The 15,326-nt window shown below is 41.1% G+C and overlaps 1 protein-coding gene across 1 annotated transcript in view; it reads right to left on the bottom strand.

The window, feature by feature from the left end:
• Window positions 1-15,326, bottom strand: part of klhl32 (kelch-like family member 32) — a 33,860-nt gene that overhangs the window by 1,643 nt on the left and 16,891 nt on the right. The window contains exons 5-10 of the mRNA XM_044118129.1: window positions 15,174-15,272; window positions 10,753-10,968; window positions 5,611-6,337; window positions 4,296-4,354; window positions 2,193-2,385; window positions 1,046-1,140 (exon numbers count right to left, since the gene is read on the bottom strand). Of these exons, the coding sequence (XP_043974064.1) occupies window positions 1,046-1,140; window positions 2,193-2,385; window positions 4,296-4,354; window positions 5,611-6,337; window positions 10,753-10,968; window positions 15,174-15,272 (1,389 nt within the window). The remainder of the gene's footprint in view (window positions 1-1,045; window positions 1,141-2,192; window positions 2,386-4,295; window positions 4,355-5,610; window positions 6,338-10,752; window positions 10,969-15,173; window positions 15,273-15,326) is intronic.

Genomic DNA, 15,326 nt, shown 5'->3' with positions numbered 1-15,326 from the left:
TTTTTAGACATTATTATGTCATTAACTCCGTATAACTTGAAAATATTCTCAAAACAACAGTATTATCATTTATCGCAATAACTTCTGGTATGATTTATTGTCCAGCAAAATTTGTTATCATGGCAGCCTAGCAGTACAGGAATCCTTTAATATGACATATTTTCATGGCAGCAGTCAGTGAGGAGTTACTGTAGGTGAAGAAAGTATTTCTCAAGTAAATTAGATTAAAGTTTATTGATCTTTGAGAATGCAAGCTAGCGTTGCTATGGCATTACAAATACGGTCTCAGAAAATCTAATTAATCACAAAATTAATGCTACAATTTATTGTTGTACGCAAAGTCGCTTAAAGTGTTTCCGGTTTGCTTCAGTGAAGAGAAACAAACAAAAAAAGTGGCCACTAGTGCTGACTGCAGATTTATTATTATAACCATTGATCTTGTGTAAAAGTTTTTAGTTTAGCATCTTTCCTAGATGTGTGTTGTTTCATCCAGTCATGTTTCTGGCCTGTTATAGATAAATAAATGTTACAAATGAATGTGAATGGTTTAATGTCAGGATTATCCCAGTCCTGTTCAGTCAGTGAGGCTTTCAATTCAAACTTCAAACAGGTAAATATTTCCACGAAAAGATAAATGTTACATGATGTTTTGTGTTGTTTTTTTTTTTTTTAAAGAAATGGTGTTTTATCTTATAGTAATTTACTTAATTTTTGTATTTGCTCTGTCCTAGTTTCTTTGCAGACATTTCACCTTCCGACTCGCAGAGGTCGACAGTTTGTCCCAGATTATTGATGGAGTTTATATGGATTAGTAGCAAGTCCTGCAAGATATAAAAGTGGAGGGCAGCTCTTCACACCAGCGCTCTAACTGCTGTTAGGACGGCTTAAAAATGCACAGCTTAAATTTAGACCCAGATTTTAAAAAAATAACCTCTCTGTGTTACAGCCAGTTTTTGAATACAGTGTGTAGACAATCAGTCAGAGCCACGTATTTCTAAAAGTAAACACTGCGGCTGAAATCAGGCTCAACAGTCACAGCTCTCACCTGGATGCACGCCAAAGGCTCGTTGGTCCAAATGGAGTACCCTCCCACCACATAAATCCTGTCGTCATGGACGGCCACTCCAGACTCGTTTTGACCTGAGGACGACAGACATGAAGGTTCTCAAGATTGCTACATTTTCCCCTGAGAGCAAAAAGAGGAAAGTTTAACTGACTGAGATTTGGTTCTATTTCCTGTGACTTGATTTTTATTTTATTTTATTTTATTTTTTTTTTTTCTTGAAAGAGAGAGAGAGTCTAGAAGGAACAGATTATTGAACCGGAGAATTAGGGCCATGCTAAGAAAATAAAAATGATTAATTAAATTACAAGAATAAAGTCATAATACAATGGTATGTTAATATTAGTATAGTTTTTTTCTTTTGGCATTCTCATACAACATTATTCTGGAAATGTGACCTTATTCTCGTAACATTATGACTTCATTGTCAAAATATTGTGACTTTGTGCTCATATTATTTCGACATCATTCTCATATGACTTCTTGTAATATTATAACTTATTTCTTGTACAATTTCTTCTTGTAATATGACTATTCTTGTAATATCATGACTCTATTCTCATAATTTTCTTAGTATGGCCCTAATACCTTGTTATAGATAATAAAAAAACTGAAAAAAAATGTGTTTCCCTCCTTATTGATTTTATGTCTTTGCTTATTGTTAGACTTATTTTTTTCAGATCATTAGTCATTTTAAAATTAAAAAGTCATTATGAAAACCTGATTTAAAATGATGCTTTTATTCATTGAGAGGACGGTGAGCTAGCCAACATTTTCCAACAGGAGAGCCATGGCCACACCTGGTGCCCCTCTTTGTATTGCAACTGGCAGAACCCAGATGTAAAGTTACGTGTTATTGTTTCTGGTATTTTTAACCAAATCTTTAACTTGTTCATCTAAAGGACACAAGTAAAACACCAATAACTGCTTTGATTCTTCATTACCTAACAATTTCTCCTGACCTACGACGGTCCAACTGAACTGACGTTGACGTCACATTCCCCGGCGCTCCAAACCGTTTCTGTTTGCGCACAAACAACCGCCGCTCGTGCGGTTTGATAGTCTGTCTACTGTCCACTCGGTAATTATCGCTACGTGGGCACGGCCTCCCCACGTAGCCCTCGCCCACCTGTGAGGAGGCTGAAGGAGCAGCGGGTCCACTGGTCCAGGTCCATGCTGTAGGAGTCGATGTGACGCACTAGGATGCGGTCGTTGTTGTAATCCAGGTCGTTGCCGCCGAGCACGTAGAGCTGCCTCCTCACGGCCGCCATGACGTGGTACACGCGCCGCTGCAGCATGGGACTGCGGGCCAGCCACTGATCCTGACGGGCGGCGAACCGAGGGAGAAAGGTGGGAGAGGGAACGAGGACGAATGAGGAGATTAATATTTAAGCATATCCATGCATGGGTAATTGATGTGTGCTCAGTGCTAGATAAATAACGTGACACTGGAGCTCTGCTTTGTACTAATGACTTCCCTCCCTATTTCTAATCATATGTTTCATCCACTCCATTTTACACCCAGGATCCCTACTCATCTCACTAAATGTGGGGAAGCTTATTTTGTGCCAGTGCGTGTGAGTGTGTGCGTACTTGATTGAGGGAGAGAATGAGAGTGTGTGTGTGTGTGTGTGTGTGTGTGTGTGTGTACGTGTCTGCTGGGAGCTGACGGGTGGCCATCTGTTGAGGGTAGAGTGGGTGGGGGGTTGCTGTTGCTCTGGCAGGTGAATGTAGATTCGTGGTGAATACAAATGAGACTCTCCCTTTTTCTACCTCTCGCTTCTTCATTCCCTCGCTTGGAAGCGGAAACGCAGACCCATATGGATGTGCACCTTTTCGCGCATACACACCGCATGCCTCTGTGCTACACACACACACACGCATGCAGACGCAATCCTCTTCAAAGCTGCACAAACAGAAACGCTGCTCTTAACAACCCAACGTGTTGGGCTGTTTGAGTTAGTTTTGAAAAGTGGAAAAGAGAATAGGAGTTGATATATTTTGTGGGGTTTTTGTTTAGGTCTACAAATACCAACCCATCAGACAAACAGTCAGGTTTGATGATGGAAGCAGTAGATCTATTCACAGCTGTATCATGTTGAGTTATACTCAGTCTTCACCACATTGACCTTGTAGAAAATTTCAATTTGAGTGTCTGAATCTTACATATATCCATAGTCTCTTTTTATAGCACAGTCAAGTAACTATGTTACCTTCAGCTAAGAGAGTGCTGCATATATCAGTAACTTCAAAGCAATCTGACTTTGCATCAAAGTCTGTATCTGACGCCTTGAAATTGGGCCTCTGTCTCTTTAAGAACTTCCTACCTGTTCCGACACGACCCCTTCAGCACATCATGTCACTGTTCTTAGGAGTTCTGCAGATGCTCAGTGTTTGCTCACTGCTGCTGCTGCTAGTCTGGAGGAGCTGAGTGGGGGAACGGCAGGGTACGGGTGTTCTGTGGGTTTGATTTTGTTAATTGTTGATAATATACTGTATATATATATATATATATATATATATATATATATATATATATATATATATATATATATATATATATATATATATATATATATATATATACCTTTTAATTGCTAAGATTTTTGTGTCTTAATATTTTACCAGCTAGTATTTAATGCATGCTCATGTATTTTTATTAGAAGCAAAAACTAGTTTAAAATATATCATTGACAAGACATAACATTATAATTGATAGTTTTATGTATTCTATGTTAACCCCATGAAGCTTTATTGTACTAATAAAATGCAGTTATGATGCACTGAAGTCAAAATAGGCATCAAAATACTCCAAGTACTTATTTATATTTCTTGGAACACCTGCATATACCAGCTAATACTGTATATTGTGCTTTTAGTATACTGGTAAATACATTATTGAACATTGCATATTTTTTCTTCCAGTAGTGAACTAATGTCAGAGCAATGTCTGCCACAGGATTGATAGCTGCTAACGAAACATAAGTCACACATTTTTATACAGTAGAAATGAAGGTTGAACCTTGCCTTTTCAATCCCATTTCTCCAGATTGCCACAGACTTGGAGCAGGTACAGTACAGTTCACATAATTTTTACTGAACAGCAAAGCAAAAATATGTGAACTATTAAAAAAAACCTGTTTTGATCCAAAAGGGAAATTAAGCAATGTTCTAGATTCCATCCGTTTTATAAAATTTTTCTAAGTGCCTGATTTAGCTGTCTGATACTCACCTGCTCTGGGTCGTATACCATGAGCCGATTCTGGTACTGTGCTGTGTTTGTAACTCCGCCTGCAATGCAAAAGTGCAACATGTTGTGCTTTATTTTTTACGTGCAACAAATAATAGCAGAAATATGCTTGCAGAAGTCTGAAAGTCCAAAGTGTGTCTATGTGTGATCATGCAGAGTTACAGAGCTTTGCAAAAAGGATTTGTACTCTTCGATACAATCCAATTGTGTTTTCTTTGGATTATACTTGTTAGAGCAACGCAAATAAGTGCAAATATTTGGAATTGAAATTTTTATGGTTGCCTTTGTGATTTTGGATTTTTGGGATTTTAGGTGTTTTGGGTACAAAATGGTTGCAGCGTTTCATACACACCATGTTGTCATTCATCTTAGCAACTTCATTCAGGTTGAAATGCCTTGTTGCTGAAATGTACTATACAAAAAATAAACTCGACAAGATTTAAATATTAGGGAATTATTTATGAAAACCACATATCATTATCCTTCAGCATCTCCAATATAGCTTCTTTTGTGTTGCACAATCATAAAATTGCAGTAAGGTAAAGTGACATGTGGTTGAAAGGTAGAAAAATGTCAAAAGGTTTAAAGGGACAGTATTATGTATTTTCCAGGTACATATTGCCATTTTACAGTGCAATCACTTAACTATGTTACCTTCAGTTGTTATAAAAATACTAAATATGAAATATGACTCAAAAGAAAATTGACTTCCTGATTTAACACCTTGAAATTGGGCCTCTGTCTCTTTAAAAACTTGTTCTCTTTCTGTAATGCCACCTTCAGGAAGTCATCACAACATCACTCTTCTTTTAACCCTTTAACATTTTTGTCAGTGTTGCACTGAGAAGTAGCTCCTACAATGAGCTCAGCAGATGTGCAGTTCCATCAAATGTTTGCTAATTGCTTCTGGCTAGTCTGAAGGAGCTGAGTGGCGGAGTCACGGAGGAGAGGGTTGATCTGTGAGGCAGAAACTCGGAAGCTTGGAAACTTCAGCTGTGAGGAGGACCTGTGTCCTTGAAGGCGGCGCTAGGCCCTCCTAGTTGTTTTGCACAGCTCAATTGTTGTCACGAGAGATTAAAAAATTCCTCAAACATGAATGAAAGAATCAAGGCAACACTCCACGTATGGTTGTGACAATATTATGACATAATGTAAAGCTCAAAAAAGAAGATTTTACATAATACTGCCCCTTTAAAGAGAGTGAAGGTATTTCCGGACAACTGTATATTTGCACCTGAGGTAACAGTTGTTCATATTAGAGAGTACTGTATTTCTTCCTTTCCCTATCGCTGTGTACCTGAGACCCAGAGCAGATCATCAGCCACACACCCGGCATGGCAGGACAGCGAGCGGTCGAAGTGCTGGACGAACATCCATTTGTTCTTCTTTGGACAGTAGCGTTCCACCGAAGGTAGCACCTGCCTCAGCTCATTCCTGCCGCCCACGGCATACAGGTACTGACCCAGAGCTCCCAGGACAAAGTGTTCCCTGCACACCTTCATTGGGGCGATCTCAATCCACCGGTTGCCCCTGGGATCGTACCTACACGCGGTCCTCACGGCACACGTCCTGCCCGTGGCGTGCTCCACCTCGCCGCCCACCACGAACAGGAAGTCCCCCATCACGGCGATGCAGTGATGGCTGCGCCCGGTGGGCATGGGCGCCAGCTCGCTCCAGTTGGACCCCCCTCCCACCCGCACGTGCTCCTGTGCCGACGGGTTGAAGTAGCGCAGCTCCCTGACTCTGCTCACCTCCCGCTTTCTGCCCCCCGCTATGTAAAGGGTGAGCGACTGGAATCGAGGCCTGGTGCTGGACGACTGGCGGAGGGGCTGAGCGAAGGTGGCGTGGTGGTAGTCCAGGGCTTCGTCCACCAGGGCGGCAGCGGTGGGGCAGGACTGAACCAGGGGGTGACTGTTGGCGAGGTGGTGCAGGGCGGGGACGTCCATCAGGCCGTAGCGGACGTGCTGCAGGAGATCCTCGGCGTACTGGTAGCGGTAGTCGTGTTCCAGCCAGAGAACGAGCAACTGGAACAGAGAGGGAGGAGAACTGGATCAGAATTCATGCCAAGAAGATGCTGGATCTGGAAACGTTGGCAGCCTCATGGAAATTGCAGAATTAAGGTAAAGGACTGCATTTCAACTAAAGTTTCAAACCAGGGTTATAATAGTTTTAGGTTTTTCATGACAGTTTTATTTCATTGACTTTTTGTCTAATTCGCTTAGCTTTAATTAGTTTTTAGAATCTATTTGAAAGTTTTCATTAGATCCTAGTTAAATATTGCTTAGTTTCTATTTAGTTTTTATAAGTTGTAGTCGTAGATTTAGTTTTTCATACTTCGACCTTTTTGAATTCTCCAACTAAACATTAACCAAAGTATTGGATTGTGATGCTGTGTACATCATTCATTGTTTGGCTAATGAACACTCAACAGATTACCCGTCTCCCCCCACTCGGTCTACAACTTTGTGGAGGGGTTAGACGCCGGTAAGGTGGTTTGCCAAGGGCGCTATATAGGCTAGGACCTTGGAAAGGTTTCTTGTATGCACTTTTAATTAAAACATGTTCAATCCGGTCCAGTTGTAAGGAAAAATGAACTTATTCGTTGCTTATTTTAAGATTTCTGCTTTCCAGACTTTCTGGACTTCCCTGTTTTCTTCATTAAAAAGGAAAGAGAAGGAAAGACGAGAGGTTACTGAAGGAGGACAGAATTATGAAAAGGAAGTAAAGGAAACCAAGCAAGAAGCAAGGGAAAAAGAAATGTCTCAAGGGCTGTTAATCAGATTTTTTATTTATTTTTTTTCTGTTTTGTTTTCTTCAAGAAGCTGATGGATTGTGGCGAGCCGGCACTGCAGCCATAGCTGCCAACACACAAGCATTTATTAATCAGCAGCATTCAATATACAGACTGTAAATATCCACGGGCGGCCCTGCTTTGTTTAACGCAGGTGAACTGGGAAGCAGGCGGGAAGAGCTTTAATTGAACCTGCCGAGTGGTGGAAGGTTCTTCAGCTGTGAGTGTGGACCGAGCCGACTGGAGATAACTGATACCATTATTAGGAAAACAAAGTGGGCCTTAGAACCACCCTTGCGGAACCTGGGAACTTATTAGAGCGGAAAAAAAGGCAGCGATGTTTTATTTTGGAAGGGTGAGGAGGGAGAAACAGGTATGGAAAATAAAAATGACCACAGATAAATCTGGAAAAGACCCAAAAATTACTCATCTGGAGTTCTGACACAAGATCTGATGTCTGACGATTAAACAAAAACGCCTCCATTTACCGTAAAGGTGCAAATATGTGAAAAGTAAGGGCCTCTGTCTGTTTTTTTGTGGAATCTCTGTCACTCTCCTGCACCTCTCTTCCTCCGCTTCCCCGGTTGTCACCCTCCCTTCCCCCCAACACATGCACACACACACTCCGCCTCTCTCCTCCTCATCTCTGTGAAGTGACAGTGTGCGAGCGTGAGCGCGCCGCAGCAGCTGACTGTGAAGGTCACGCTGCATCACACAACTTCCTCAGGGCACAGAATAAATCAACTCCCTCCTTCCTCTCTCTGCACAGAAAGAGAAAGTGCAAAAGAGAGACAGAAAGAGTGTGTGTGTGTGTGTGTGTAGGGTGTGAAAGATGAGGAGGGGGACGCTACAGAAACATAGAGCAAAGGATGGCAAAAAATAGAGAGACGGGGGGGAATACAAAAGGTGGAGAAAATGCGATTTCCACGGCGTAAGAGAAAACTGAGTGACGATGATTGACAGCTGAGGTGTTATCGGTCCAGTACTGGCACGTACCCCCACACCCCAAACCCTTCCAACCTCACCGTCTCGGGCACCCACCCTTTCGGACGGCGCTTGCCGTTCTCCTCCCGTCTGATGCCCAAATTAACCTTCTGAGCGAAGTGAAGGAGGCCCAAAGCAGCCTAATCAGAGGCTGATTATGGCAGCGGCGGCTGGCTAAAGGGTCAGGGTAATTGTGCCATCAGAGGCCTGATTGTTTTCAATCAGACGGGCGGCCGAGTGACAGCTGGGGGATTGGGGGCCCTGATGGAGCCGCGGTGGGCCTAATCAGAGAAGAGAGGGAGAGAAAGAACGAAGGTGGGGCAGGAGGAGGTGGTGTGGGGGCTGATTGGTGCAAATGAACAGTCAAAATGGCAAGTCCCCATCCTGCACCGCCATCTTACTCCACAATCCAGTTCATCACGCACACACGCATGTTTATGCGGACTGACAGTCCGCCTGCACCTGTGCACGCAAATTCAGACACACCGCTCACTACGGCATTCCCTCATCGATATCAATGCTTCAGCAGAGAAAGGCAGGGTTCAACCAAGTCTCTCTGATTACTTTTAATCCTCTGCTTTCCTGCCTTGCAAAAGTATTCTGTGACTTTTCTGCATTTTTTCTCACATTGCAGCCAGAAGCTTCAATGTATTTTGTGCAAAATGTTGTCCAACTAAAACTCAGAAAAGAGTGACATGTTTTAGAATTTAACCCTCGTTAGTGTTACACCCCTGCATAAAATTTTGTGTTTTCACAGCTGATAGTCCGGTAGACTCATGGAGAAACAAAACTTTGGTTTCCATTCAAAACACTGTGTTTGGCAGAAAGCTAGTATCACACATTCCCAATGTGAAAACTGGTGGTGGTAGCATCATGTTGTGGGGATGATTGTCTTCATCAGATGTTAGAAGACCATGACCTGCTACCATTTTGGTACCTGGTGTTGGTCCACCCCAGGGGTCTGCAACCTGCGGCAGTGGAGCCGCAAGTGGCTTTTTCAACCATAATACTGCCTTAAGGAGGCAGAATTCCCTAATACATTCCCTAATGTTCCCCAATTAAAAACATACCAGGAGAAATGACAAAAGAGAAATCCTACAACCGCTAAAACCTGACACAACATTTTTGTTTACGTTTCGTGAAGAAGAAAGTTGCATTCAGTGTGTCTCTCCTTTCAGTGGTTCTTAGTGCAGCGCCACCACAGGGGAGGGCGAAAACAGGTTTTTCAAAGAGCTTGGTTCACGTCACTCAGTGCAGTAAGAAAGCCGATATGTAACAAATGTTTTAGTTTCTGAGCACTTGCTTCCACATGTTTGCTCTGTCCTCCACTTGGAATATAACAAACCTTAAACTGGATTTTATATGCATTTCTTCCAACAATAAATTTCTGACAAAGAAACGTATTTAATGCACAAGAAATAGTGGACAGATTTTAATTACCGGAGCTGTGAATCTGCAGATCCTTTTAGTAGTCCTTCTGTATGTTTTCATGCAATATCTTCATAGATCATCTACAGCAGAAGGTCACCAAGGCTGCAAGGCTTTTACAAGTCATTTTATGACTTGTTTCATAGCTCCAAACAAACTTGCGTCACAAAATTATTATTTTTTCCACTGTAAATGTCAGACTGTTCACTTTGTTCTAAAATATGAAAATTGAAATAAATATACACTTAACTACCTCAGCTCTCAAAATAGCATTTCGTTTGTTTCGTTGTAAGTCCAAATAAAAGATGCTTTCTAGTTTGGATTGAAAAAGTTTGTGCTGTTCTAGAACCCAATCCCTGACCTGTCTGCTGTGCTACTGGGATTTTTGGGTTGCTGTTTGCTCTTTATTTGTTTCTGACAAACCTCTGATGCCTTCATGGAACGCTTGGATTAAAGCTTAAATTGAATTACACATGTGGAGTCTGTTTACCAACAAGGTGACCTCTACTGGTAATTAAGATGTGTTCACACCAGCCCTGTTTAATACGCTTTAATTGAACTCCAGTTTGTTTGTCTAGAACTTCCGGATTATTTGGGGAGGCGTGAATGGGTAATATGATGTGGACCAAAACAAGCAAACTCTGGTCCACCTAAAAATCTAGACCTCAATCTGGTTGACGTGAACTCTTGCACGGTTCAAATGTGTATGTGAACCCCAAAAAGACCGGATACTGCTTCAAAAGCAAGAAGCAGACTATAGCGCAGGGCATTCTGGGTAAATACAACCAAAACAAGCGCGTGAGACTGGCACTACCTGGAGTGATGATTTGATTCTTTCATGCATGTTTGAGAAATCCTTTAATCTCCTCATCAACCATTCAGCTGTAAAAAACGCCTGGGTGGACCTTTCTATCCTCTTTTATGTATATCCTTATTTTAAAGCCTGAAAATACAAATTCAGGCTTTGAATTTGAATCTTGTAATTTATTTCAAAATGACAAGATATTTCCTGAAGAAGAGATTTGTCTAAGAAGTTATTCTATACTTTAAAAAAATCAAGTGGCTTTATTCATGTTTTATTTGGCTGTCCTTAGAGCAAAATGGCTCTGTAGGTCGTGAAGGTCGCACACCCCTTGGAATCCATAAAAACTTTCAGGACACTGCTGTATTTGTGATATATAAATCAGGCAGTAACGTGAGTGTGAAACGGATGTCTACCCTTACTCAGAACACTACCTTCCATATCTCCTCCTCGCTCAGGGAGGTGAGGCGGTCGCTTTTCAGCACCTCCCTGAGGAGGCGGTAGGGCAGCTGCAGGGCCTCGTCCTGTCGGTTCTGCCTCAGCTCAGACAGATGCTCCACCAGGAAGCCCACCACGGCCTCCTCCAAGGCGGGTAGATGGAAGAGGTCGGCCACGCGGTACAGCTCCAGGTAGTTCACGCCGTTCAGCTCCTGCAGGAGGATCAGGGAGAGGCTAATGGATGCATGGCTTAAAAATACTGTACGCATTGTGTTCACTGTAATGGCATGACAACATTTCAGATGAAGGCAGGTGGGGGGGAAAGTGGATAAGAGAAAATGGGGCAACACTGCCACCTTCTGGGTGTCCATGAAAATCCATTTACATCAGACATGGGTCTGTTTTCAAACACAAAGTGTGACGTGGATAGCTTTTATGATAAATTGTGAACATTTTTATTGAAAAAAAACGATTTAAACATTTGTAGAAGCTTTGTTTTACCGCAAAGTAAACAAAACATACATACAAACTGACCATGGCGCGGTATTCTGAAGGTTGCAAAGTCCATTTTACAGAAAACTCTGGAAAATTTATGTTCACGAAAAAAAATTATGAAAAATTATTCTGTATACATTGTAATAGTTAGACGTGTCAGTTGTTTAAAGTCCTAAATAAATTCATATTTAAAATTTGAAAGAATTTTACATGTTCTATTTATTAACCACGAAGTAATGCTGTTATTAATAAATGCAACAACAAATTTTACGTTTTGAGACCTGGGTATATTCTGTGAGATGCAAAGGGCTCTTGGGCGCCCTCTGCTGGCCAAAAGAGAGACACTTTGTTTCTGATTTGGAACAGCAGTGCTTATTCTCCAGGAAAACAACTTCATCAACAAATCTTTTTGGATTGATCCAACGAGGAAAGTAGATCAAATTAGAGTATATTATTGTATGCAATTAAAATTAGAGTTAACTTATTGTAGAACGGGCCATCTGCCCTGTTCCTTTACTTAACATACACGTCACACCATAGGTGACTGTGGAAATATATCCTGTTTTAATTATTAATCTGCCAACATCATCATTTTGCCAAGGCTTAATTGCTTAATCTCAATTACATCCAACCATCCACAGACTGAGAAAGATTTTTCTGGACCCATTGAAACTTTTATTTTTCCCCGTTTAGATGTTAAATGCTGGTTTAGGTTTTGCTGAACTGGACATTTCAATATAATAAATAGAAATTACCGCCTGTTCTATCAATTTAGCCTTAGTTTGACTTGGGGAAAAAAAGATGAATCAGTGATTAGAACAATGTCGTATGACACTGAGGTAATACAAAAAGATGTTGCATCACATGTCATGATTCATGTTCTGTCTGTCCATGCTGAGCCTAATCATTCATTCTGTTCACCTGCCAGGACTGATTGCTTTCCTGTTCCACCTGGTCCCCGCCCTACTTAAACACCACTCAGTCTCTGCCTCCTTGCCAGATTATCGACAGCCAGGAGCCAGTAGAAATCCAGCGTTTTTCTTCCAAGCCTTCTGTGTTTCTTGACCCCTTTCTGTCCACGGATTGACCCCCCTTGCCAAGCCCTTGTCGGATCTCATCTATTCTGGATTTCTGGACCCTGACCCAAGCTTTGCCTCACGACCACCGAGTATCGCCTGCCCCTTAAACTAAGTTTGCTCTCTCTGCCTACCCGTGTATGACCTTTGCCTGATCTTCGTCTTCGTCCCTGTGTGCTGCCAACTGGATCTCCTTGTGGAGAGTATCATTGGATCTTCAGCAACCAATTCTACCTTTTGTTTTCAGCTCCACCCGTTCACTGCATGACATGTCAGTTAAGTTGAACATTTCTAAGTTACCCCTCCTTTATCAGTTAATCACCAGTATTCTCCCCTCTCTTCTCAGTGCTGTGTTTGATGACCATTCCCTGAGCAGCGACCAGTGTCTGCATATTTTATTAAACTTGTTTTTTCTTTCTAACTCCTGTGTGTGGTTGAATTTCCGGGTCCCCACAGAGTGTCCTTACATCACAGGTTTTTTTTTAATTTTAATTAACCAATTTATTTACTTTTAGTATAAACCAATACTATTAAAAATTACTGAACATCATTTGAGAGTGGCTGAAGCACCTGCAGAAGATCTTTATATGAGCAAAACTGCCATAAAACAAAGAATTATTGCACTACTTTACAAAAAATAACTAGGCAGGTTGTAATATATGTGGAATAAATTCAGATAAATCAGTCTCCTCAGCAATATTTTGATATCTTCAATTTAAAAGTTTGTTAGCAATTGCTTATAATGAACCCAGCATTTAGTTAAAGCAGCGCTTCTCAATTCCACTCCTGAGGCCCCCCTGCTCTGCATGTTTTAGATATACCTCTACTCCAGAGCAGCCGATTCAAATGATTGCATGACCATCAAGTGCTGCAAAAGCCTGTTAATCACCCACATATTCAATTCAGGTGTGTGACAGAAGGGAAACACCTAAAACATGCAAGGCAGGGGGGCCTGAGGACCGGAATTGAGAAACACTGAGTTAAAGCAAAAGAGTCACTCCGTTAGCAAGTCAAACACGCTTTTCCTGTCATGACGGTTGACAACCAGCAGATGGCACGTTAGAGCCATGACTGATGTCTTGTCACAACCAAAACATAAACAAACAAATTAACTCAAAGACACCAATTCACTAAACATTTTTGGATTGTTTGGGGGAATTTTAGCACAACTGTCAAGATGAAATAATGTTTCTGTTCATTTTACGCAGAGAAGACATATTTTACAACATGCATTACAATCTGTTGTAAAATCCTCTATGGACTACCATGCGATCTGAGGCAACCTGAACCTTTGTTTTTAACTGTAGAAGTGGTTGGCTGCAAATTCAGAGGTCAGTAAACTGGCTGTTAACGTCGCCAAACAACATCTACACAAGATGTTATGCTTTTGTCATCAAACACACCCACATGGTTATCTGACCCTGAACCAGGTTCCGTCCTGACATTCCCATGCTGTTTAGATTCATAATTATTAGAAGCATCTGGAAGTTATACCCAAGAAAGAACAAGACCTGTTTAGGTGTACAATATTCTTCCTGATAGATTGATTTTTCCATTATCTCACACAAGGATGCAGTGTGGTCAAGGTAAAACACATTCGTCGACTGATTCAAAAGCGTAGTAATCTCTGTGAAAACTACTGATTTTGAAAAAAGTTACAAAGAATTCTAAAAATTAGCAATGCTAAAAAAAAATATATATATATATATATATATATATAAATTAGTAAGCAAAAAACTGCTTAACACTAGCATTACCAGGGATTTCGACCTCCTCTGGGCTCCAATGGTAGAAATGTCAAATGACCCTTCTCTGGTAATTCTATAGCAAGACAACGGCATATGAAATGGGAATATTTGTTAGCCTTTATTCAATGTGACAGGATAACACATCCATAGAGGTACAGAAATGGCAAAACCATCTAATAAGAAGAAAGTTAATCAGCGGTTTGATCGTACTGTAATACTCCGAGGCCAGAGGAGAGTTGCACATGACGTATGGGTTCTTGTCATGGCTACCAAAAGGATTTATTCAGGATTAGTAGTCCTCATGGCACCAAATCCCAGCCCTCTTCAGGAAGGGTGTCATTTCTGGGATCCATGTTAAAGGTTTAGCACAAAAAAAAGTCAACTAAGCTCAGGTTAAGGAGTTAAGGGTGTGGTTATGCATGAGCGATTAATATGTAAGGCCAGATTCAGCACTGGGGTCAGAGAATGGAAAATTGTAATGAGGTGTGTTTGTGTTTTAGCATTTCCCACCTTGTAAGGCCTATTTAAAAAAAAAAAAAAAAACGTTGCAAGGACCTACTGTTAGTACTTCGGACTCCTGAAGTTGAAGTTCTGTTTTTGGGTTCCGGGATAGTGATGCACCGATGTAAAAATTTTAACCAATATCAATATCCGATATTAGTATTACTGTGCCAATATGTTAGATGAACAACATCAGATGATACCAATGTCAATGCCAATATATTGTGCATCCCTAGTTAAGGAGTAAGGTGTAAACTGAGTTAAGGTTACACTTAGGGTTACCAGAGAAATTTAGCTGGTAGGTGGAAGGGTCACAGTTAATGGGCTTTGTATTTAATATAAATACATAAACATTTATCTAACATTTCAACTAAAATAACCTTAGATAAACTAGTCATCATTGTTTGAAAAAAAAAAGGTGCAAAGTTTGATTAGACATTTACTGTTAATGGTTAGGTTTAGGGTCAAGGTTAGGCTATAGAAATGAATAAAACATGAATGGAAGTCATCGCAAAATCTCCACTAACATGGAAAGGTGATGTGAAGTGCGTGTGTGTGTGTGTGTGTGTGTGTGTGTGTGTGTAGATGTACGTGTACCTGAATGAGGTAGTTTGAGCAGAGGCTGAGCAGCTCCAGTAGCTGAAGGTGACTGCCCGCAGACAGGACGTCCTGGATAACAGCCGGTTCCAACAGAATCTGGACCAAAAAAAAAAAAAGGCCACTCAGACACTCAGAGTAAAACCTTGTAGC

This window comes from Gambusia affinis, linkage group LG05 (assembly GCF_019740435.1).
Source record: "Gambusia affinis linkage group LG05, SWU_Gaff_1.0, whole genome shotgun sequence".
Classification (NCBI taxonomy): Eukaryota; Metazoa; Chordata; class Actinopteri; order Cyprinodontiformes; family Poeciliidae; genus Gambusia; species Gambusia affinis.
The sequence above is the reverse complement of the archived record's forward strand: the minus strand, read 5'-3'. Positions and strand labels throughout refer to the sequence as shown.